A 24,441-nucleotide genomic window follows, 5' to 3' on the forward strand; every position below is an offset into this window, starting at 1 on the left:
AGCAGCGTGGCTCAGTGGAAAGAGCATGGGCTTGGGAGCCAGAGGTCATGGGTTCGAATCCCCTCTCTGCCACTTGTCAGCTGTGTGACTGTGGGCAAGTCACTTCACTTCTCTGGGCCTCAGTTCCCTCATCTGGAAAATGGGGATTAACTGGGAGCCTCACGTGGGACGACCCGATGACCCTGTGTCTACCCCAGCGCTTAGAACGGTGCTCGGCACATAGTAAGCGCTTAACGAATACCAACATTATTATTATCTACTATTCTGCCCATGATGAACAAAGAAGAAACGGCGGAGAGATAATGGTGACCAAGAAAATCGCTAAGACAGTTATCGGATTTAATGCTGCCGATTTCCAATTGATATATCCGTCAGATGCAGAGGAAAACCATTCGGTATGACCATATTCCAGGTGTACGCCCCAACAACAGATGCAGAGCAAGAAGAAATAGATAGGTTTTACGATGACGTGCAGAGAGAGATCGATAAAAGCTGCAAGCAGGAGGGGTTGATTATCCCTGGGGACTGGAATGCAAAAGTTGGGAAGGGAATGGAAATGAAGGTCGTTGGAAAATAGGACCTCGGAAATCAGAATCAAACCGGGGACCGACTTACTGATTTCCGTGAATCAGGGTTTTTTTTCTGGTCCCCACCTTCTTTATCCAACCTAAACGACCGCCGTACGCGTGGCCTGGAGCTGATTGTGGAACGGACCATGAGCTGTTAACGTGTAAACTCTGGCTAAAACAGAAATAATAATCATGTTGGTATTTGTTAAACGCTTACTATGTGCCGAGCACCGTTCTAAGCGCTGGGGGAGATTCAGGGTCATCAGGTTGTCCCACGTGGGGCTCACGGTCTTAATCCCCATTTTACAGATGAGGTCACTGAGGCACAGAGAAGTGAAATGACCTGCCCACCGTCTCACAGCTGGCAAGTGGCGGAGCCGGGATTCAAACCCACGACCTCTGACTCCCAAGCCCGGGCTCTTTCCACTGAGCCGCGCTGCTCCTCTAAGAAAGATCGATCACGCCTTACAGCTGCCCAAATAGGAGCTGACGAATATTCCCCTGTATTTAAGGATCATGTCAAAAATAGATTTGAGGCCCTTCATCTCGCAGACAAGGAACCAGAGGAAATGTGGACAGAGATTAAACATGTCATCAAGGAAGAAAAAGGTCAGGAAGAAGAAAAAGCCAAAACAGATGTCAAGCATGACTCTGGAAGTAGCCAAAAAAGGGGAGCAAAAATCAGAGGACAGAGGAACCTAGTTAAAGAACTGAGCGGAGAATTCCAGGGCTCTGCCAGGAAGGACAGACAGGAATATTCCCCGCTTTCCCTCTGCTCCTCCCCCTCTCCCTTCCCCTCCCCTCAGCACTCTGCTCATTTGTATATGTATATATACACACATTTATATATTTTTATATTATATATTTATTAATTTTATAAATAAAATTTGTATATATGTGTGTATACATATATATACACACACATATATATATATATATATGTGTGTGTATATATATGTATACACACATATACAAATTTTATTTATAAATTTTATATATATTTTATTTTATTTACATTTCATTACCCTATTTATTTTGTTAATGAGGTGTCCATCTCCTTGACTCTATTTATCACGATTAAGTCGTCTTGTTTTTGTCCGTCCGTCTCCCCCGATTAGACCGTGAGCCCGTCGACGGGCAGGGACCGTCTCTATCCGTTGCCGAATTGCCCATTCCAAGCGCTTAGTCCAGTGCTCTGCACCTAGTGAGCGCTCAAGAAATACTATTGAATGAATGAATATTCTAACCACATATGCAAAAAATGGAGGTCAGTAACAAACGTGGGCGGACAAGATCGCTATTTCAGAAGACTAAGGAAATTAAGGGAAGATTTCGTCCTCGGATTGACTTTGTCAAAAGCAACTGATGATAACCGATGCCGGTGGGATCGAAAAGCGATGGAAGGAAGACACGCAGGCACTATTCCGGAAAGATAACAATATACAGGACTATCTGAAGAAGCTCCATTTGAATTGGAAAGTGAATTTAGTTCGGCTTTTCAGCGTCTCACCCAAAATAAGGGACCCGGCTTCGACAGGCTTCCGATGGAGGTGTTTCAGGCAGCTGGAGAGGAATCGATCAAAGTCCTTACCAGATTACGTCAACAGGTCTGGCTAACCGCTCGACGGCCATCTGCTTGGAAGAGATCAGTTTATGTTTCAATCCTGAAGAAAGGAGCTACGATTAAATACGACCATTATCGGACGGTTTCCTGGATCTCCCACACCAGCGAGGTGCTGCTAAAAGTTAGACGGCGTCGAAAGGAGACCTACGTGGAACGCGAGCTGCCCCGTATTCAAGCGGGATGACGGGAAGTGTGAGGGACGCTGGAGAACTGAAAGGACAAGAGAATATCAAAAGGAAATCAACATATGCTTTAGTGATTATAATAAGGACTTTGCGTGGATCACGAGAAACTCTGGAGCACATTAAGGAAAATTTGATTTCATGGCATTAATATGGAGCCTGTACGCCGAGCAGGAGGCTACGGTAAGAATAGAATATGGAGAGACAGATCGATTTCCCATCAGTAAGGGTGTAAGACGAGGATGTGCCTTATCTGTTCATCCTTTCATTCCTTCATTCAGTAGTATTTTTTGAGCGCTTACTATGTGCAGAGCACTGGACTAAGCGCTCGGGATGGACAGATCGGTAACAGATAGAGACGGTCCCCGCCCTCTGACGGGCTTACGGTCTAACCGGGGGAGACGGACGGACGAGAACGATGGCGATAAAGAGAATCGAGGGGAAGAACATCTCACTAAAGCAATAGCAAATAAATAGAATCAGGGTGATGTACATCTCATTAACAAAATAAATAGGGTGATGAAGATATAGACAGTCGAGCGCTGTATATCCTTTCCGCTGAATCCCTAGTGAGAAAAGCCGGATCGGATGAAGACGAAAGGGGAGAAAAGATTGGAGGGAGGAATATAAACAGCCTTCGTTATGCTGATGATACAACCCTTCTAAAAGAAAGTGAAGAAGATCTGAAGGGCTTCTTATTAAAAGTTAAATAATTGAATTAATTAATTTTTAATTAATAATTTAAAAAGTTAAACGTTCCTAAGAGTTAAGGAACGGAGCAAAAAGACGGGCCTACATTTGAGTGTCAAGAAAACAGAGATCATGACGACCGGAAGTTTTAATAATAATAATGTTGGCATCTGTTAAGCGCTTACTACGTGCAGAGCACTGTTCTAAGCACTGGGAGAGATACGGGGTCATCAGGTTGTCCCATGTGAGGTTCACAGTCTTCATCCCCATTTTACAGATGAGGTAAATGAGGCACAGAGAAGTTAAGTGACTTGCCCACAGTCACACAGCTGACAAGTGGCAGAGCTGGGACCACTTAACACATTGCCAGTGTGGACGATTGAAAGAGTTGACAGTTTTTCCCTCCCGGAATCGATAATCGGTAATAAAGGACCTACCAGCCAAGAAATAAGCCGAAGATGAATGTTTGGAAGCTTGCTATGAAGTGCCTGGAAAAAGTCATGAAGCGGGCCCATGGAACAATTGCCACAAAAATACAGATTGTCAACTCTCCGGTGTTACCGGGGACAGTGTAGGGATCCAAAAGCTGGACGGTGACAAAACAGGATACACCGACCATCGATTCTTTTGAAATGTTGTGTCGGAGAGGGATTTGGCCAATACCACGGACTGCCCGAAAAACAAATCAAGGGATTTTGGAGCAAATTAAACCCAAGTGGTCTTTGGAAGGCCAGATGACTCACTTAGATGAGCAGATTTGGGACCCATCATCAGAAGGATAATAATAATAATGTTGGTATTTGTTAAGCGCTTACTATGTGCAGAGCATGGACGGATGGATGGACGGATGGATGGACGGACGGACGGACGGACGGACGGACGGACGGATGGATGGATGGATTTCCTGGAGAAGACACTGATGCTAGGAACGGTGTTTCCGGTGACAGCGTACGGATCCGAAAGCTGGACGGTGACAAAACAGGATACACGGACCATCGATTCTTTTGAAATGTTGTGTCGGAGAAGGATTTGGCCAATACCACGGACTGCCCGAAAAACAAATAAAGGGATTTTGGAGCAGATTAAACTCAAGTGGTCCCAGATGACTCGACTTAGATGAGCAGATTCGGGACCCATCATCAGGAGGATAATAATAATGTTGGTATTGGTTAAGCGCTCACCATGTGCAGAGCACGGACGGATGGAGGGGTGGATTCCCTGGAGAAGACACTGAGGCTAGGAAAAGTCCAGGGAAAAGGTGGCAGAGATAGACCGGCAGCGAGACGGAGAGAGACCACAACCACAAAAACGGAAGAACCGTTAGAGGGGTCGCGGATCATGGCAGAGGACGGGACGTTCCGGAGAAAGCATATCCATGGAGTCGCTATGAATCGGAAAGGACTCGACGGAACTTAATAATAATAATACTGTTGGTGTTTGTAAAAGGGGAATGATTCATTCAATAGTATTTATTGAGCGCTTACTATGTGCAGAGCACTGGACTAAGCGCTTGGAATGGACAAATCGGTAACAGAGACAGTCCCTGCCCTTTAACGGGCTTACGGTCTAATCGGGGGAGAAAGTCACTTCTCCATAGACCTAGAAGCCTCAAGGTCATGTGTTCTAATCCCGACTCTGCCACTTGTCTGGCGTGTGGCTTTGGACAAGTCACTTCACTTCTTGGTGACTCAGTTTCCTCATCTGGAAAATGGGGATGGAGACTGTGAGCCCCAGGGGGGGACAGGGACTGCGTCCAGTCCAAGCTGCTGGTACCCACCCCGGCGACTAGTACAGTGCCTGGCACACAGTAAGCGCTTAACAAACACCGCTCATTATTATTCTCGGGCCCTCAGTTCCCCCCTCTGTAAAATGGGGATGGAGACTGTGAGCCGCACGTGGGACGGGGACCGTGTCCAACCCGATTTGCTTGCATCCACCCCAACGCTTAGTACAGTGCCCGGACACCTGGTAAGTGCTTAACGAACACCACAGTACAATTATTATTTCTCGCGATTATTCTCCTCTGCCCGATGCGGCTAAAATGTGGAATTTTCGTTGTCGTCCCTCTTGCAGCGGAATGCACCGTGATGGGGATTCCCAGCGTGACGAGCAACCTCTCCGGCTTCGGCTGCTTCGTGCAGGAGCACGTGGCTGACCCCTCTGCCTACGGTGAGAATAATAATAATAATAATAATAATAATGTTGGTATTTGTTAAGCGCTTACTCTGTGCCAAGCACTGTTGGAAGCGCTGGGGGAGATCCAGGGTCATCGGGTTGTCCCCCGTGAGGCTCCCGGTCTTCATCCCCATTTGACAGACGAGGAAACTGAGGCCCAGAGAAGTGAAGTGACGCCTAAAGTCACACAGCTGATAAGTAGCGGAGGTGGAATCAGAACCCGCGACCTCTGACGCCCAAGCCTCTTTCCGCTGAGCCACGCCTGCTTCTCTAATAATAACGTTGGCATCTAAGTGCTTACTGTGTGCCAAGCACTGCTCTAAGTGCTGGGGTAGATACAAGCTAATCAGGTGGCCCCACGTGGGGCTCCCAGTCTTCATCCCCATTTTCCAGACGAGGGAACTGAGGCCCAGAGAAGTGAAGTGGCTGGCCCGAATCACACGGCCAACAAGTGGGGGATCCGGGATTAGAACCCATGACCTCTGACTCCCAAGCCCACGCTCTTTCCTTTGAGCCACGCCGTTAAGCGCTTACTAGGTGCCAAGCACTGTCCTAAGCACTGGGGTAGATACGAGGTCATCAGGTCGTCCCCCGTGGGGCTCCCGGTCTTCATCCCCCTTTTCCAGATGAGGTCACTGAGGCCCAGAGAGGTGAAGTGCCCTGCCCAAGGCCACCCGGCTGACCAGTGGCGGGGTCGGGATTAGAACCCACGACCTTCTGACTCCCAAGCCCGGGCTCTTGCCACTAAACCACGCTGCTTCCCCAGCCCGGCTCTGACACTTATAATAATAATAATGTTGGTATCTGTTAAGCGCTTACTATGTGCCAAGCACTGTTCTAAGCGCTGGGGTAGACATAGGGGAATCAGGTTGTCCCACGTGGGGCTCACGGTCTTAATCCCCATTTTACAGATGAGGGAACTGAGGCACAGAGAAGTTAAGTGACTCGCCCACAGTCACACAGCCGACAAGTGGCAGAGCTGGGATCCGCTGTGTGACCTTGGGCATGTGACTTCCCTTCTCCGGGCCTCAGTTCCCTCATCTGGAAAATGGGGATGGAGACCGGGAGCCCCACGGGGGACGGGGACCGGGTCCGACCCGATTTGCTCGGATCCACCCCAGCGCTCAGTACAGGGCCTGGCACAAAGTAAGCGCTCGACAAATGCCACGGTTAGTGGGAAGGGCCCGGGCCCGGGAGTCAGAGAACCCGGGTTCAAATAGCCGCTCCGCCACTTGTTCCACAGACGATTCCTCTCCCCCTGCTCCAAATCCTTGCCGAGCGCCCACCTCCTCCGAGAAGCCTCCCCCTCCCTCCCGCGTCGCCCCGACTGGCTCCCTTTCTTCGTCTCCCAGGCCCGGCCCCGCGCCGCTCATGTCCATTTCCCTCATTTGATTCATTTCTATTCGTGTCCGTCTCCCCCTCTAGACCGTCAGCTCGTTGTGGTCTCGTTGTAGAGAAGCAGCGCGGCTCGGTGGAAAGAGCCCGGGCTTGGGAGTCAGAGGTCATGAGTTCGAATCCCGGCTCTGCCCCTTGTCAGCTGTGGGACCGTGGGCGAGTCACTCCGCTTCTCTGTGCCTCCGTTCCCTCGTCTGGAAAATGGGGATGAGGACCGTGAGCCTCACGTGGGACACCCCGATGACCCTGTTTCTCCCCCAGCGCTTAGAACAGTGCTCGGCACATAGTAAGCGCTTTACAGATACCAACGTTGTGGTCGAGAACGTGTCTGTTTCTTGTTCTACTGTCCTCTCCCAAGCGCTCAGTACAGTGCTCTGCACACAGTAGCACTGCTGGGGTAACAATAATAATAATAATGATGACGGTATTTGTTGAGCGCTTATTATGTGCCGAGCACTGTTCTAAGCGCTGGGGGAGAGACAAGGTCATCGGGTTGTCCCCCAGCTGACAAGCAGCAGAGCCGGGATTAGAACCCACGACCTGAGAGGCCGGGCTTGGGAGTCAGAGGTCACGGGTTCTGATCCCGGCTCCGCCACCTATCGGCTGGGTGGCTCTGGGCGAGTCACTTCACTTCTCCGGGCCTCGGCGACCTCATCTGGAAAATGAGGATGACGACGGTGAGGCCCACGTGGGACAACCTGATGAGCTTGCGTCTCCCCCAGCGCTTAGAACGGTGCCGGGTACACGGTAAGCGCTTAACAAATACACTATTATTATGGGTACATAGTAAGCGCTTAACGAATGCACTATTATTATCAAGCTCAATTTGGGCAGGGAACGTTTCTACCGTCTCTGCTGTACTGTGCTCTCCCAAGCGCTTAATCCATTTATCGAGCGCTTACCGTGTGCAGAGCACTGTACTAAGCGCTCGGGAGAGGCCAACAGAACGATAAACAGGCACATTCCCTGCCCGCAATGAGCCGACAGCCTGGGGGCCGGGAGGGAGACGGACGTTAACAGGAATAAATAAATCGCAGTCCAGCGCTCCGCGCGTAGGAAAGACGCAATAGACGCCACTGATCGTTTCCGATTAGTACTCCTTTTCATTCAGCCGTACTTATTGGGCGCTTGCTATGTGCCGAGCACCGTACTAACCACTTGGAAAGTACAATTTGGCAACAGGGAGAGACAATCCCTACCCAACAACGGGCTAGACTGGGAGTCACCGTGAGCAGGAGTGTGTCTGTTTGCTGGTGTATTGTATCGTCCTCTCTCGAGCGCTTAGTACAGTGCTCTGCCCACAGTAAGCGCTCAGTAAACACCACCGAGTGGACGAATGACCGCTCGATCGACAATAGTGAAAGTATTCACTATTCACAATTCACTGTTCACGAGAGGCAGTGAATTGTTCAATTGGACTGTCATTCATTGGGTGGTATTTACTGAGCGCTTACTTCGTGCAGAGCACTGTACTAAGCGCTTGGAATGGACAATTGGGCAACAGATGGAGACCGTCCCCGCCCAGTGACGGGCTCCCGGTCTAATCCGGGGAGACGGACGGACAAAAACGAGACAACATCATCGCGACGAACAGGGTCAAGGGGATGGCCTTTGCCAGCTCTCAGTACGGTGTTCTGCACAGAGTCAGCGCTCCATAAAGAGAAGCAGCGTGGCTCAGTGGAAAGAGCCTGGGCTTTGCCGTCCGAGGTCATGAGTTGGAATCCCGGCTCCGCCACTTGTCAGCTGTGGGACTGGGGGTGAGTCGCTTCACTTCTCTGGGCCTCAGTTCCCTCCTCTGGAAAATGGGGATAATAATGTTGGTATTTGTTAGGCGCTTACTACGTGCCGAGCACTGTTCTGAGCGCTGGGGTAGACAATCAGGTTGTCCCACGTGGGGCTCACAGACTTAATCCCCATTTTCCAGATGAGGGAACCGAGGCCCAGAGAAGTGAAGTGACTCGCCCACGGTCACCCAGCTGACGAGTGGCGGAGCCGGGATTCGAACCCATGACCTCTGACTCCCCAAGCCCGTGCTCTTTCCACTGAGCCACGCTGCTTCTGAAGACTGTGAGCCCCACGGGGCCAACCCGATTTGCCCCGTGTCTCCCCCAGCGCTTAGAACGGTGCTCTGCACCTAGTAAGCGCTTAGCAGATACCAACATCATCATTATTATTATGAAATACGACTGGAGGGATGAAAGAGGTGTTGAGAAAGTAGCGAGACGGTCCACAGGGAGAGGGGGAGAGAGGGGGGGACCGCGAGGTTGACCCCGGCCTCGGCCTTTCCTGGATCTCCCGCCTCTTCCCTCCTCAGGAATTTACATCGTGGATCGCAGGTTCCGGTCTCCCGACGAGTCTTGCAATCAGCTGACTCAGTTTCTCTACGGATTCTGCCAGCAGTCCCGGCGTCAGAGAATCATCCAACGGAATCGCACCGAGAGGCTCTCCGACCTCCTCAACTGGAGATACCTAGGCAGGGTGAGCCGGTCCCCGGCAGCAGCGGGGTGGCCTAGCGGCTGGAGCCCCAGGAGGGCCTGGGTTCTAATCCTGCCTCCGCCGCTTTCGGTCGTTAAGGAGGATAAGGGGAATCTGTTCAGCGCTCACTATCGGCCGGGCACCGGTCTGAGCGCGAAGGGGACGAAACGAGATCATCAGAGAAGCAGCGCGGCTCGGTGGAAAGAGGCCGGGCTTGGGAGTCGGGGGTCGGGGGTTCGAATCCCGGCTCCGCCGCTCGTCAGCCGGGTGACTTTGGGCGAGTCCCTTCGCTTCTCTGGGCCTCGGTCCCCTCCCCTGTCAAATGGGGTCGAAGACTGGGAGCCCCACGGGGGACAACCTGATCGCCTTGTGTCTCCCCCGGCGCTTAGAACAGTGCTCTGCACATAGTAAGCGCTTAACCGATACCGACATTATTATTACAATCGGGTGGGCGACGGTCCGTGTCCCCTTTGAGGCTCCCAGTCTTCGCCCCCAATATCCAGATGAGGGACCTGAGGCCCAGAGAAGGGAAGGGACTCACCCAAGGTCACACACAGAAGACAAGGGGCAGAGCGGGGATTAGAACCCAGATCCTTAGGGCTCACTAGGCCACGCTGGGGCCCCGCAGACACGACCTGCGAACGTCATCTACGCACATCTGATCTATGCTTCTCTGTTGACACGACGGATCGAATGGATGAATTCAATCGATCGTATTTACTGGGCGCTTCCTGTGGGCAAAGCTCTGGACTGAGCGCTTGGGAGAGTCGAATGGAAGGACAAACGGATAGATCCGCTGCCCACAACGAGTTTACAGCCTAAATAATAATGTTGGCACCTGTTAAGCGCTCGCTACGTGCCGAGCACCGTCCTAAGCGCCGGGGGAGATCCGGGGTCATCGGGTCGTCCCACGTGAGGCTCCCGGTCTTCATCCCCATTTTCCAGACGAGGCAACCGAGGCCCAGAGGAGCGAAGTGACTCGCCCACGGTCACCGAGCTGACGAGTGGCAGAGGCGGGGGTCGAACCCATGGCCTCTGATTCCCAAGCCCGGGCTCTTTCCACTGAGCCGCGCTGCTTCTCTAAAGGGACCAATGGGCTCAGTTCTTGGCCCTGCCGAATCAGTCCTTCAGTGGTATTTATTGAGCGCTCACTGTGTGCAGAGCACTGTACTAAACGCTTGGAAAGTACAATTCGGCAAGAGATAGAGACACTCCCTGCCCAACGGCAGGCTCACGGTCTAGAAGCAGCCTGGCTTGGCGGCAAGAGGGCGGGCTTGGGAGTCGGAGGTCGTGGGTTCTAATTCCGGCTCCCCCAGTAATCAGCTGTGCGACTTTGGACAAGTCACTTCGCTTCTCTGGGCCTCAGTTCCCTCATCTAGAAAATGGGGATGAAGACCGGGAGCCCCACGGGGGACGACCCGATGACGCTTTATCTCCCCCAGCGCTTAGAACAGTGCTTAGCACGTAGTAAGCGCTTAACAAATACCGTCATTACTATTAGTATTTCTCTGCACACAGAAAGCACTCAATAAATACCATTGATTATTATAGAAGATAACGGCATTTAAGCGCTTACTCTGTGCCAAGCACTGTTCTGAAAGTGCTGGGGTAATGATAATAATAATGATGATGGTATCTGTTAGGCGCTTACAATGTGCCGAGCACCGTTCTAAGCGCTGGGGGGAGATACAGGGTCATCGGGACGTCCCCCGTGGGGCTCACAGGCTTCATCCCCGTTTTCCAGCTGGGGGAACGGAGGCCCGGAGAAGCGGCTTGCCCAAGGTCACAAAGCTGACAAGGGGCGGAGGCGGGATTAGAACCCACGACCTCCGACTCCCAAGCCCGGGCTCTCGCCACTGAGCCGCGCTGCCTGACCTTTCCTTTTCCCCGCGTGACCTCGGCTCTTTCCGCTTCAGTTTTACAGCCACGCGAGGTCCCTGGCCCTGAGCCGCGCTTTTCCGGAGCAGTTTGCGATGGTTCCCAGAGCCCCCCCAGTGGTAAGTGGGCGGGGGGTGTCTCCCCCAGCCCCCCTCATCTCCCCTTTCCCCTCCCGACCCCCGGGATGGGCCCTCTCCCGCCTCCAGCCCCGTCTCGGCCTGGAAAATCCCAACCGCCTTCCCCCGCCCGGCTCATTCCTTCGCTTCGACGACGACCGAGGGATCGGTTGAGCGCTTCCTCTATGTCAGGCACTGTACTGAGCGCTGGGGGGAGATAACGTGGCTCAGTGGAAAGAGCAGGTCACGGGTTCTGATCCCAGTCTGCTACTTATCAGCTGGGTGACTTCGGGCGAGTCACTTCACTTCTCCGGGCCTCAGTTCCCTCATCTGGAAAATGGGGATGGAGACCGGGAGCCCCCCGTGGGACGACCCGATGACCCCGTATCTCCCCCGGCGCTTAGAACGGTGCTCGGCACGTAGTAAGCGCTTATCAAATACCAACATTATTATTATCATTACTACAAGAGAAGCAGCGTGGCTCAGTGGCCAGAGCCCGGGCTTGGAAGTCAGAGGTGGTGGGTTCTAATCCTGCCTCCGCCCCTTGTCTGCTGTGTGACCTTGGGCCAGTCACTTCACTTCTCCGGGCCTCAGTGACCTCATCTGGATAATGGGGATGAAGACTGGGAGCCCCACGGGGGACCACCTCATTACCTTGTATCCGCCTTAGTGCTTAGAACAGTGCCTGGCACATAGTAAGTGCTTAATAAAATACCATCGTTATTCGACAAGCTAATCGGTTTCGAATCCCATTACTACTACTATTATATCATAGTATTATTATTACTACTATTGATAACAAGCGTCTTCCCCTTCCCGGCTCATTCCTTCACTTCAGTGACAATCGTCGGATCGGTTGAGCGCTTCCTCTATGTCAGGCGCTGTACTAAGCGCTGGGGGAGAGAAAATAATCAGAGAAAACAATAATAATAATAATAATAACAATAATAATGTTGGTATCAGTTAAGCGCTTACTACGTGCCGAGCACTGTTCTAAGCGCTGGGGTAAACGCAGGGGAATCGGGTTGTCCCCCGTGGGGCTCGCGGTCTCAATCCCCATTTTACAGATGAGGGAACCGAGGCCCAGAGAAGTTAAGTGACTCGCCCACGGTCACCCAGCCGACAAGCGGCGGAGCTGGGATTCGAACTCATGAGCCCCGACTCCAAAGCCCGGGCTCTTTCCACTGCGCCACCCTGCTTCTCTAAGTCAATAGTCAACCTGTGACTATTACTATTATTATATTACATGATCATGACGGATAATAAGAATGAGCGGTATTTGTTAAGGGCTTACTGTGTGCCAGGCACCGTTCTAAGCGCCGGGGTGGATACAAGGTAATCGGGTTCGACACAGTCTCTGTCCCACCTGGGGCTCAAAGCCTCGACCCCCCCCATTTTACAGATGAGGGGACCGAGGGCCAGAGAAGTGAAGTGACACGCCCAAGGTCACACAGCGGCTACGTGGCGGAGCCGGGATTAAGACCCAGGTCCTTCTGACTCCCGGGCCTGGGCTCTACTCACCAATAATAATAAATAATTACGGTATCTGTTAAGCACTCACCATGTGCCAAGCACCGTTCTAAACGCCGGGCTAAACACACGTTAATGAGGTTGACCCCCGTTTTCCAGATGAGGAAACGGAGGCCCAGAGAAGTGAAATGACACCTCAAGTCGCACAGCCGATTAGTGGCACAGGCGGGATTAGAACCCACGACCTCTGACTCCCAAGCCCGGCCTCCTGCCACGGAGCCCCGCTGCTTCCCTACCCCGCCGCTCATTACGGTGCCTGGCACACAGTAGGCGCTTCACAAATGACATAAGATATATATATAGTAATCGTAGTATCTGTAGTATAGTAGTAATCTGAATATTATACTAAAGTAATAATATGTAGTACAGCGATAATATAGATCATGGTATAATAATGATATATAGCATGGTAATAATAATATAGTATAGTAATATATATTATATAGTAATAATACATATGATAATAGCATATAACAGAGTGATAAAATATAGCATAATAATAATAGAGCATAGTGATATCACTATATGATATAGTGTACTTTAAGAAGCGGTGTGGCTCAGTGGCAAGAGGCCGGGCTTGGGAGTCGGAGGTTGTGGGTTCTAATCCCGGCTGCGCCACTCGTCTACTGTGTGACTTTGGACAGGTCACTTAACTCCTCTGAGCCCCTCGCCGGTAAAATGGGGACGAAGACCCTGAGCCCCACGTGGGACAACCCGGTGACCCTGTCTCTCCCCCAGCGCTTAGAACGGCGCCCTGCACAGAGCAAGCGCTTAACTAATACCATCCTCATTATTATTATTATATTCAGTTCTCTGTTGCCTCAGTGACTTCAACTGTCAAATGGGGATGAAGATCGTGAGCCCCACGTGGGACAACCCGATGACCTTGTGTTATTACCATTATGGCATTTGTTAAGCGCTTACCATGTCCTTTTAAGTGCTGGGGCGGGGGGGATACAAGGTGATCGGCAGGGTGGCTCAGTGGAAAGAGCCCGGGTTTAGGAGGCAGGGGTCACAGGTTCTAATCCCGGCTCTGCCACCTGTCGACTGTGTGACCTTGGGCAAGTCACTTAACGTCTCGGTGCCTCAGTTGCCTCAACTGTAAAGCGGGGATTAACTGCGAGCCCCACGTGGGACGACCTGATCCCCTCGTAGCTCCCCCAGCGCTTAGGACGCTGCTCGGCACATAGTAAGCGCTTAAGAAATACCAACGCCATCGTCAGGTTGTCCCCCGTGGGGCTCACCGTCTTCATCCCCATCTTCCGGATGAGGTCACCGAGGCCCCGAGAGGTGAAGCGACTCGCCCAAAGTCACCCAGCCGGCCAGCGGCTGAACGGGGAATCGGACCCATGACCTCCGCCTCCCCAGGCCGGCCTCTTTCCACTGAGCCGCGCTGCTTCCCTATCTCCCCCGGGGTTTAAAACAGTGCTTGGCCCGTAGTAAGCGCTTAACAGATGCCATCGTCATGAGTAATAGTAGTATTGTAATAATGTACACCTAGTAGGCGGTTAAAAATGCCTTTACGATTACCGTTATTACGACGACTGGGCCCCCGCCGCAAAACGTCACGGCAGCTCAGGTCCTCCGCGGGTCTCGTTTCCGGCAGACACGAGGCTTCGAATTCCCCCGGCCTTCCTCGGTCCCCCCTTCGCCCTCGGCCTCTCGGCCTTCCAGCCCCCACGACAGCCAGGAGGAGGACGAAGGAGAGGACGAGAGATACGACGAAGACGAAGAAGCCGAGCGGGATCGGCAGAACATCAAGTCCCCCTTTTCCCCGGATCCGCTCCTTCCCGGAAAGAGGAAGCAGCCCGGAGAACACAAAAACTGACTCCTGCTCCCCGAAGCCTGTCTCCCTCCCCCCCTTCTGTAATAATGACCGGATTTCTTCTTCTTCTTCTTTTTTCTTTTTATTTGTTAAGCGCTTACTATGTGCCGAGCACCCTTCTAAGCGCCGGGGTGGACACGGGGGAATCGGGATGTCCCGCGTGGGGCTCACGGTCTTCATCCCCATTTGACAGATGAGGGAACCGAGGGACAGAGAAGCCAAGTGACTCGCCCACAGTCACCCAGCCGACAAGTGGCGGAGCTGGGATTCGAACTCATGACCTCCGACTCCAAAGCCCGTGCTCTTTCCACTGAGCCACGCCGCTTCTAAGCGCTCGCTATGTGCCGGGCACCGTTCTAAGCGCTGGGGGAGATACGGGGTCAGCGGGGCGGCCCACGTGGGGCTCGCCGTCTTCATCCCCATTTGACAGATGAGGAAACTGAGGCTCAGAGGGCGAGTGGCCCGAAGTTACACGGCAGAGCCGGGATTCGAACCCATGACCTCTGACCCCCCCCCCCCAAGCCCGGGCTCTTGCCACTCAGCCACGCTGCTTCTCCCTTTTAGGCTGTCAGCCCAACGTGGGCAGGGATTGTCTCTCTTTATTGCTGGATTGTCCTTTCCAAGCGCTTAGCACAGTGCCCCGCACGCAGTAAGCGCTCCATAAATGCCACTGAATGAATGAATGAATGAATGAATGAAAGCCGATGGGGCCTCTTCTTCCCGGCGGAAGCTCAGCCCCGAGACCGCGTTCTTCTCCTCTCTGCCGGTTAATTTGGGCTCCGATTGTTGGGGCGAGAAATCGATTTCCTCCGGAAAAGTTTATTAAACCCGGAAAACGAGCTGGTGAACTGTGGTATTGAATCATTATGGAATCTGGCACTGTGTGCCGAGCGCTCTTCTAAACACCGGGGTCTTGTCGTGCGCCGTCGAGTCGTTTTCCGTCCTTAGCGACGCCACGGACGCATCTCTCCCAGACGGCCCACGTCTCCATCCGCCGTCGTTCCGGTCGCGGATCCGCAGAGTTTTCTCGGGAAGAATCGGGAAGCGGGGGACCACGGCCGCCTTCCGCGCGGACAGCTCGAGTCTCCTCCCCGGGCCGCCGCCGCCCGGCACGGGTGGAACCCCGGGGTAGATGAAGGTGATCGGGTTGGACGCGGTCCCTGTCCCACAGGGGGCTCCCGGTCTTCATCCCCATTTTACAGACGAGGAAACTGAGGCCCAGAGAAGCGAAGGGACTCGCCCGAGGTCGCCCGACAGACGAGTGGCGGCGCTGAGATTAGAGCCCGCCTCTTCTGACTGTCATCCAGTCATTCATTCAAGCGTATTATTTGAGCGCTGACTGTGCGCCCAGCGCTGTACTGTGTGCCAGGCGCCGTACTAAGCGCCGGGGTGGATACGAGCAAATCAGGTTGGACGCGGTCCCTGTCCCACGTGGGGCTCGCGGTCTCAGTCCCCGTTTCACAGAGGAGGGAACCGAGGCCCAGAGAAGTGAAGTGACTTGTCCAAGGTCACCCAGCAGACAAGTGGCAGAGTCGGAATTAGAATCCACAACCTTCTACCTCCCAGGCCCGGGCTCGTGCCACTACACCGCGTTACTTCTTCTTATTAATAATAATAATAATAATAATGTTGGTATCTGTTAAGCGCTTACTACGGGCAGAGCACCGTTCTAAGCGCCGGGGTAGACACGGGGGAATCGGGTCGTCCCACGCGGGGCTCCCGGTCTTCATCCCCATTTGACAGATGAGGGAACCGAGGCCCAGAGAAGCGAAGTGACTCGCCCACAGTCACCCAGCCGACAAGCGGCAGAGCTGGGATTCGAACTCATGACCTCTGACTCCAAACCCCGTGCTCTTTCCACTGAGCCACGCTGCTTCTCATTATCCATTCTCCTTATCCATTAGGAGCTTGTGGTCTAGAGGGGGAGACGGTCACTCATCTGAATAAATAAATAAGAAAGCCAGATTGGGGCTGTGGCAGGAGGAGAAGTTAGTAGAAGTAATAGTATTATTATTATTAGGGTATTTGTTAAGCGCTTGCTATGTGCCAGCCACTGTTCTAAGCACTGATATTCGGGTTGGACCCAGTCCCCGTCCTAGGTCGGCGTGGCTCAGTGGAAAGAGCGCGGGCTTGGGAGTCAGAGGTCGTGGGTTCTAATCCCGCCTCCGCCGCCTCTCAGCTGTGTGACTTTGGGCAAGTCCCTTCACTTCTCTGTGCCTCAGTTCCCTCATCTGTAAAAATGGGGATGGAGACTGCGAGCCCCACGTGGGACGACCTGATCACTTTGTACCCCCCCCAGCGCTTGGCACCTAGTAAGCGCTTAACAAATACCATCATCATCATCATTATTATTATTATTATTATTACTCCCGCTTCAACTCTATGAGACAGAGCATGACCTTGTGGAAAGAGCCCGGGCCTGGCAGTCACGAGGACTTGGGTTCTAATCCCCGCTCCGCCACGCGTCTGCTGGGCGACCTTGGGCGAGTCACTTCACCGCTCCGGGCCTCAGTTCCCTCATCCGGAAAATGGGGATGGAGACCGGGAGCCCCAAGGGGGGACGGGGACTGGGTCCAACCCGATTATCTTGGCACATAGTAAGCGCTTAACAGACACCGGATGGAGACCGTGAGCCTCAGGTGGGACCACCCGATGACCCCGCATCTCCCCCAGCGCTTAGAACGGTGCTCTGCACATAGGGAGCGCTTAACAGATACCGACGTTATTATTATTATTATTCTCTTGTCTCTACCCCGGTGCTTAGAACAGTGCCCGGCACATAGTAAGCGCTTAAGAAACGCCACAATACTATTATTATTACCACCTTGGGCAAGTCACTTCACTCCTGTGGGTCCCGTGTTCCCCCTCGGTAAAAAATGGATTTAATAATGTTCATAATAATGTTAAATCCTACTCCCTCCTTCACTTAGACTGTGAGCCCACGTGGGCCGGGGACTGTGTTCAACCCCATTAAATTATATCTACCCCAGCGCTTAGACAATAGTATTTATTTATCTATTTGGATGCTCTCGATGCCTTTCTCCTCGTTTTGTCGTCTGTCTCCCCGCTTCTAGACCGCGAGCCCGTCGTTGGGCAGGGATGGACTCTACCTGTTGCCCAATTGTATTTCCAAGCGCTTAGTACAGTGCTCTGCACCCAGTAAGCGCTCCATAAATACCGTCGAATGAAGGAATTTACTTAGAACATTTAGAACGGCGCTTGGCAGGTAGTAAAAGTACTACGAGGATGATGATGATAACTGTTATTATTATTACGGCTCCAAGAGAACCAAGAATCCAGATTGTGGCTTCATTCATTGACTCAACAGTATTTATCGAGCGCTTACTATGCGCAGAGCACTGGACTAAGCGCTTGGAATGGACAAATCGGCAACAGATAGAGACAGTAATGGATAGAGCCTGGACCTGGGAGGCAGAAGGTCATGAAGCAGGGTGGCTCCGTGGAAAGAGCACAGGCTTGGGAGTCGGAGGTTGTGGGTTCTAATCCCGGCCCCGCCTCTTGTCAGCTGTGTGACTGTGGGCGAGTCACTTCACTTCAGTGACCTCATCTGGAAAATGGGGATGAAGACCGTGAGCCTCACGTGGGATAACCTGATGACCCTGTATTTCCCCCAGCGTTTAGGACAGTGCTCTGCACAAAGTAAGCACTTAACAAATACCAACATTACTATTATTATTATCAATCAATCAGCCAATCAGTCAGATTTATGGAGCTTTTACCGTGTGCAGAGCACCGTATTAAACGCTTGGGAGAGGACAACGGAACGGAGCTGCTCGACACGTTCCCTGCCCACAATAAGTTTACAGACTAGAGAGGGACTGACACTAATATAAATGGATGCTCCACAGTAAGCGCTCAATAAATAGGATTGAATGAAGGAAAGAATGGGGAGGGAGAAGAGGTTTCGAATCCCCAGTTGGCAGTTGAGGAAACTGAGGCACGGAGAAGTGAAGGGACTTGCCCAAAGCCGGCCGGCAAGCAGTTGGCAGAGCCGGATTAGAACCCAGGTCCTCTAACTCCCAGGCCCGGGCTCTTTCCATTAACCCACGCGGTTCTCCTGATCTTCATTTCAACGCTGACTACCAGTTAATCGTACTTATTGAGCACCTACTGCGTGCAGAGCACTACACTGAACGCTTGGGAGAGGACAACAGAACAGTAAAGAGACACATTCCCTGCCCACAACAAGCTTATGCAAGAGAGTTGGTAGGCACGTTCCCTGCCCCCGACGAGCTTACTATGTGCCAAGCACTGTACGGGACGCCAGGGTAGATACGACGAAATTGGGTCAGATGTGGTTGGAAGAAGAATCTGACTCCCCATCTTATTAACTGCCCTGTTTATTTTGTTAATGAAACGTCCATCGCCTCGACTCTATTTATCTGCTATTGTTTTAATGAGTCGTTCATCCCCTCGATTCTATCTATCGCCATCGTCCTCGCCCGCCCGTCTCCCCCGATCGGACTGTGAGCCCGTCGGAGGGCGGGGACCGTCTCTGTCTGTTGCCGACTTGTCCGTTCCGAGCGCTCGGTACAGTGCTCGGCACATAGTAAGCGCTCAACAGATACTATTGAATGAATGAATGAATACCTAATAATAGTAATAATAATAATAATAATAGTTGTGGTATGTGTTAGGCGCTTACTATGTGCCAAGCACTATTCTAAGCACTGAGGTAGATATGAGGTAATCGGGTTGGACGCAGTCCCTGTTGGTATTTGTTAAGCGCTTACCATGTGCCGAGCACCGTTCTAAGCGCTGGGGTAGACACAGGGGAATCGGGTCGTCCCGCGTGGGGCTCACGGTCTTCATCCCCATTTTACAGACGAGGGAACCGAGGCCCAGAGAGGCGAAGTGACTCGCCCACGGTCACACAGCCGACAAGTGGCAGAGCTGGGATTCGAACTCATGAGCCCTGACTCCAAAGCCCGTGCTCTTTCCACTGCGCCACGCTGCTTCTCTAGAATTTCCAGAAGAGGTAACTGAGGTCCAGAGAAGTGAAGTGACTTGGCCAAAGTCACACAGCAGACAAGTGGCGGAGCCGGGATTAGAACTCAGGTCCTCCCGACTCCCAGGTCTGAGCTCTATCCTCTAGCCACGCTGCTGCTCCATGGAACCAAATAGCCCCACTCAAAGTAAAGAACATTTCTAGACCCCTCTCAGTCTAATCAGCGTGGCTCAGTGGAAAAGAGCCCGGGCTTGGGAGTCAGAGGTCATGGGTTCGAATCCCGGATCTGCCACTTGTCAGCTGTGGGACTGTGGGCAAGTCACTTCACTTCTCTGGGCCTCGGTTCCCTCATCTGGAAAAGGGGGATTAATAATAATAATAACGGTGGTATTTGTTGAGCGCTTACTATGTGCAAAGCACTATTCTAAGCGTTGGGGGGATACAAGTTGATCAGGTTGTCCCACGTGGGGCTCCCAGTCTTCATCCCCATTTTAGAGATGAGGGAACCGAGGCCCAGAGAAGTGAAGTGACTTGCCCAAAGTCACACAGCAGGCAAGCGGCGGAGCCGGGATTCGAACCCATGACCTCTGACTCCCGAGCCCGGGTTCTTTCCACTGAGCCACGCCGCTTCAATTAAGACCGTGAGCCTCACGTGGGACAACCCGATGACCCCGTATCTCCCCCAGCGCTTAGAACAGTGCTCGGCAAATCGTAAGCGCTTAACAAATACCAACATTATCATTATTATTACTGTTATCGTCACACACAAAAACACAAAATACACAAAACCCACCTCCTTTCAAAATCCTCCCCTTCTCGACTGTAGACCCGTTGTGGGCAGGGAATACTAATAATAATAATAATAATGATAATGTCGGTATTTGTTAAGCGCTTACTAGGTGCCGAGCACTGTTCTAAGCGCTGGGGGAGACACAGGGGAATCAGGTCGTCGTCCCACGTGGGGCTCGCGGTCTTCATCCCCATTTGACAGATGAGGTCACCGAGGCACCGAGAAGTGAAGTGACTCGCCCGCGGTCCCACAGCTGACAAGTGGCCGAGCCGGGATCTGAACCCATGACCTCTGACTCCAAAGCCCGGGCGCTTTCCACTGAGCCGCGCTGCTGGTAGAATGCTTCTACCAGCCCTATTCTAACGTATTCTATAGTATTAGGATCATCGATCATCATTATTATTATCCCCAAAGTGCTCAGCAATCATAATAATGATGCTAATGATGGTATCTGTTAAGCGCTTACTCTGCGCCAAACACTGTCTTAAGCACCGAGGGAGATACAAGGACATCGGGTCATCCCCCGTGGGGCTCCCAGTCTTCATCCCCGTTTTCCAGATGAGGGAACCGAGGCCCAGAGGAGTGAAGTGACTCGCCCAAGGACACACAGCAGACCAGTGGCGGAGCCGGGATTAGCAGAGTGCCCGGCACCCGGTAAGCGCTCAATGGGTACCATCGATCGACTGATCGATATGCTGCCGCGGGTCGGATTTCGATTCGATTTAAGGAAGAGCTTCCCGAGACCCCATCGACTGAGCCCGTCACTGGGCGGAGATCGTCTCTCTCTGTTGCCGAACTGCCCATTCTAAGCGCTTAGTCCAGTGCTCTGCACCTAGTAAGCGCTCCGTAAATACGACTGAATGAATAATTAGTAGGATTAATAATGATCGTAACGGTGGTATTGGTCAAGCGCTTACTATGCGCCAGGCACTGGACTAAGCGCTGGGGGAGATAGAAGCAAACGGGGTTGGACACGGTCCCCGTCCCGCCTGGGGCTCGCAGTCTTAACTCCCCATTTTCCGGATGGGGTAACTGAGGCCCAGGAAAGGGAAACGACTTGCCCAAGGTCGCCCAGCAGAAAAGCGGTGGAGCCGGGACTAGAACCCAGGTCCTTCTAACGCCCAGGCCCGGGCTCTATCCACTAGACCACACTGCTTCTCGTGCCGTGTCTTTGGGAACGTGTCTGTTGTTTCGTCCTCTCCCAAGCGCTTAGGACGGCGCTCTGCACACAGCAAGCGCTCGATAAGTACGCTGGAATTCACGAACGAACGCTGCTTCTAAATCGATCCGCCGACGGTATTTATTGAGCGCTTACTGTGTGCAGAGCGCCGTACTGAGCGCTGGGAGAGGACAGTGGAACGGTTGATGGGTTCCCGGTCCACAAGGAGCTGACGGTCTAGAGGGGGAGACGGATATAAAGAAATATAAATAAAATGAGCGATCTGGACGTGAGCGGCGCGGGGCTGCCGGGGGGATGAAGAAAGGGAGGGAGTCGGGGGCATGCGGAAGGGAGCGGGAGAAGAGGAAAGGAGGGCGCAGGCGGGGAGGGCTTCTTGGAGGAGGTGGGCCTGCAATAGGGATTCGAAGAGGGGGAGAGGCATCGTCTGTGGGATCTGAGGCGGGAGGGCCTTCCGGGCCGGAGGCCGGCGGCGAGACAGGAGAGACGGAGGCAGCGTGGCTCGGTGGAAAGAGCCCGGGCTTTGGAGTCAGGGCTCATGAGTTCGAATCCCAGCTCCGCCACCTGTCGGCTGGGTGACCGCGGGCGAGTCGCTTCGCTTCTCTGGGCCTCGGTTCCCTCGTCTGGAAAATGGGGATGAAGACCGCGAGCCCCACGTGGGACGACCCGATTCCCCCGTGTCTCCCCCAGCGCTTAGAACGGTGCTCGGCACATAGGAAGCGCTTAACAGATACCAACGTTATTATTATTATTATTAGAAGGTCGGCACGAGAGGATTGGAGTGCGCGGGCTGGACTGTAGTAGTAGACGGTCAGCGAGGTGGGGTAGGAGGGGGCCAAGGGGATGGAGAGCTTTAAAGCCGACGGTGAGGACTTCTGGTCCAGTGCTCTGCACGCGGTGAGCGCTCAATAGATGCCACTGGCGGGTGTCCCCATTGCTTAACCCCCGATCCCACTGTTATTTCGGGGAGCGGGTTCCCCTAGAATCGATCCGTTCCCCCTGCCCCCAACCCCAATCGGGGGGGGGGGTCCTCACATTGACCCTTTCCTCCCCGGCGCCCCTGGGTCTACCCCGGCGCTTAGAACAGTGCTCTGCACATAGTAAGCGCTTGACGAATACCAACGTTATCATTATTGCCCCTCTGCGGCCGGGGATCCGGACCCTTCCGCGGGCCGTCGGCCGAGATGAAGCGTCGTCCCTCTGAAACACCGAGGGGGCACGTGGGGGGAAGGGCCGGGCAAGCGGAGGGGGTGGGCTCTCACCTGCTGCAGGTGGGGGCTGTGGATTTATTCGGTCCCGTTCAGTGAGCGCTCGCTGTGTGCAGAGCACCGTATTAAGCGCTTACAAGTGGACAACGGAATGATAAAGAGTGACAATCCCCGCCGCCGACGAGTCTCTTCCGAGGAGATCTCCTGCCTCCTCTCACGGGCCGCCCTCTCCACCTGCGCATCATTCATTCATTCATTCGATAGTATCTATCGAGCGCTCACTATGCGCAGAGCACCGGACCGAGCGCTCGGAACGGACGAGTCGGCGACGGACAGAGACGGTCCCCGCCCTCCGACGGGCTCGCGGTCCGATCGGGGGAGACGGACGGACGGGAACGACGGCGACGGACAGAGTCGAGGGGAAGGACGGCTCGTAAGATCCGATGGCGATTAAATAGAATCGAGGCGACGGACATCTCCTTAACGAATTAAATAGGGTGAGGAAAACATAGACGGTCGAGCGGACGAGTACGGGGCCGAGGGGAGGGGAAGGGAGAGGGGGAGGAGCGGAGGGAGATGGGGGGAGAAGAGGGTTGAGCCGCGGAGAGGCGAAGGGGGGGCGGCGGAGGGCGTAGAGGGAGAAGGGGAGCTCGGTCTGGGAAGGCCTCTCGGAGGAGGTGAGTTTGAAGTGGGGTTTCGAAGAGGGGAAGGGAATCGGTTTGGCGGAGGTGAGGAGCATCGGACCCCATTCCCTCTCACCTTATAAAACCTCTCTCCCCTTCCCTCCTCCCCTCAAGTGCCATCTTCGATAGCTCACTCTCCAACGGCTTCTCCCCCTCTGCCTTCCAACGGGCCCACGTCTCCCCCATCCTAAAAAAATCCCTCTCTCGACCCCACCGTCCCCTCCGGTTATGGCCCCATCTCCCTCCTCCCCTTCCTCTCCAAACTCCCGGAGCGAATCGTCTACATTTCCCGCCTCCGATTCCTCAATTCCAACTCTCTCCTGGCCCCCCTCCAGATTGGCTTCCGTCCCCTCCGCTCCACCGAGACTGCCTTCTCACAGGTCACCCGCGACCTCCTGCTCGCCAGATCCAACGGCTCCTGCTCCATCCTGATCCTCCTCGACCCGTCGGCCGCCTCTGACCCCGTGCACCCTCCCCTCCTCCTCCACACCTCATCTGGCCTCGGCTTCAGGGACCCCGTCCCCTCCCGGTTCTCCCCTCGCCTCTCCGGCCGCTCGTTCTCGGTCTCCTTCGAGGGCTCCTCCTCCCCGTCCCGTCCTCTAACCGTCGGGGTTCCTCAAGGGTCGGTCCTCGGCCCCCTCCTGTTCTCCATCTGCACTCGCTCCCTCGGCGAACTCTTTCGCTCTCACGGCTTCGACTGTCATCTCTACGCGGATGACCCCCGGATCTCCGTCTCCTCCCCCGTCCTCTCCCGCTCCCTCCGGGCCCGTGTCTCCTCCCGCCTCCGAGACGTCTCCACCTGGATGTCGGCCCGCCGCCTCAGACTCAACACGGCCAGAACCGAGCTCCTCATCCTCCCTCCCGAACCCCGTCCTCTCCCCGACTTCCCCGTCACCGCGGACGGCGCCGCCGTCCTTCCCGTCTCCCGGGCCCCCGACCTCGGCGTCGTCCTCGACTCGGCTCTCTCCTTCCCCCCACGCGTCCGATCCGTCGCCGAAACCGGCCGGTCTCACCTTCGCGACATCTCCGGGATGTCCGCGACATCTCTTTCCACTGAGCCCCGCCGAACTCACTCATTCATTCCACGGTGTTTATTGAGCGCTTACGACGTGCGGAGCACCGGACTGAGCGCTTGGAACGAACAGGTCGGCAACA

The 24,441-nt window shown here is 53.8% G+C and overlaps 1 protein-coding gene across 1 annotated transcript in view; it reads left to right on the forward strand.

Annotated features, from left to right (window-relative positions):
• GYS2 (glycogen synthase 2) overlaps positions 1 to 14,531 on the forward strand; it is a 59,722-nt gene extending 45,191 nt beyond the window's left edge. The window contains exons 13-16 of the mRNA XM_029058783.2: positions 5,139 to 5,234; positions 8,950 to 9,113; positions 11,027 to 11,107; positions 14,241 to 14,531. Of these exons, the coding sequence (XP_028914616.1) occupies positions 5,139 to 5,234; positions 8,950 to 9,113; positions 11,027 to 11,107; positions 14,241 to 14,462 (563 nt within the window). The 3' untranslated portion in view covers positions 14,463 to 14,531. The remainder of the gene's footprint in view (positions 1 to 5,138; positions 5,235 to 8,949; positions 9,114 to 11,026; positions 11,108 to 14,240) is intronic.
• Positions 14,532 to 24,441: the final 9,910 nt, after the last annotated feature.

This window comes from Ornithorhynchus anatinus, chromosome 2, assembly GCF_004115215.2.
Source record: "Ornithorhynchus anatinus isolate Pmale09 chromosome 2, mOrnAna1.pri.v4, whole genome shotgun sequence".
NCBI classification, from domain to species: domain Eukaryota; kingdom Metazoa; phylum Chordata; class Mammalia; order Monotremata; family Ornithorhynchidae; genus Ornithorhynchus; species Ornithorhynchus anatinus.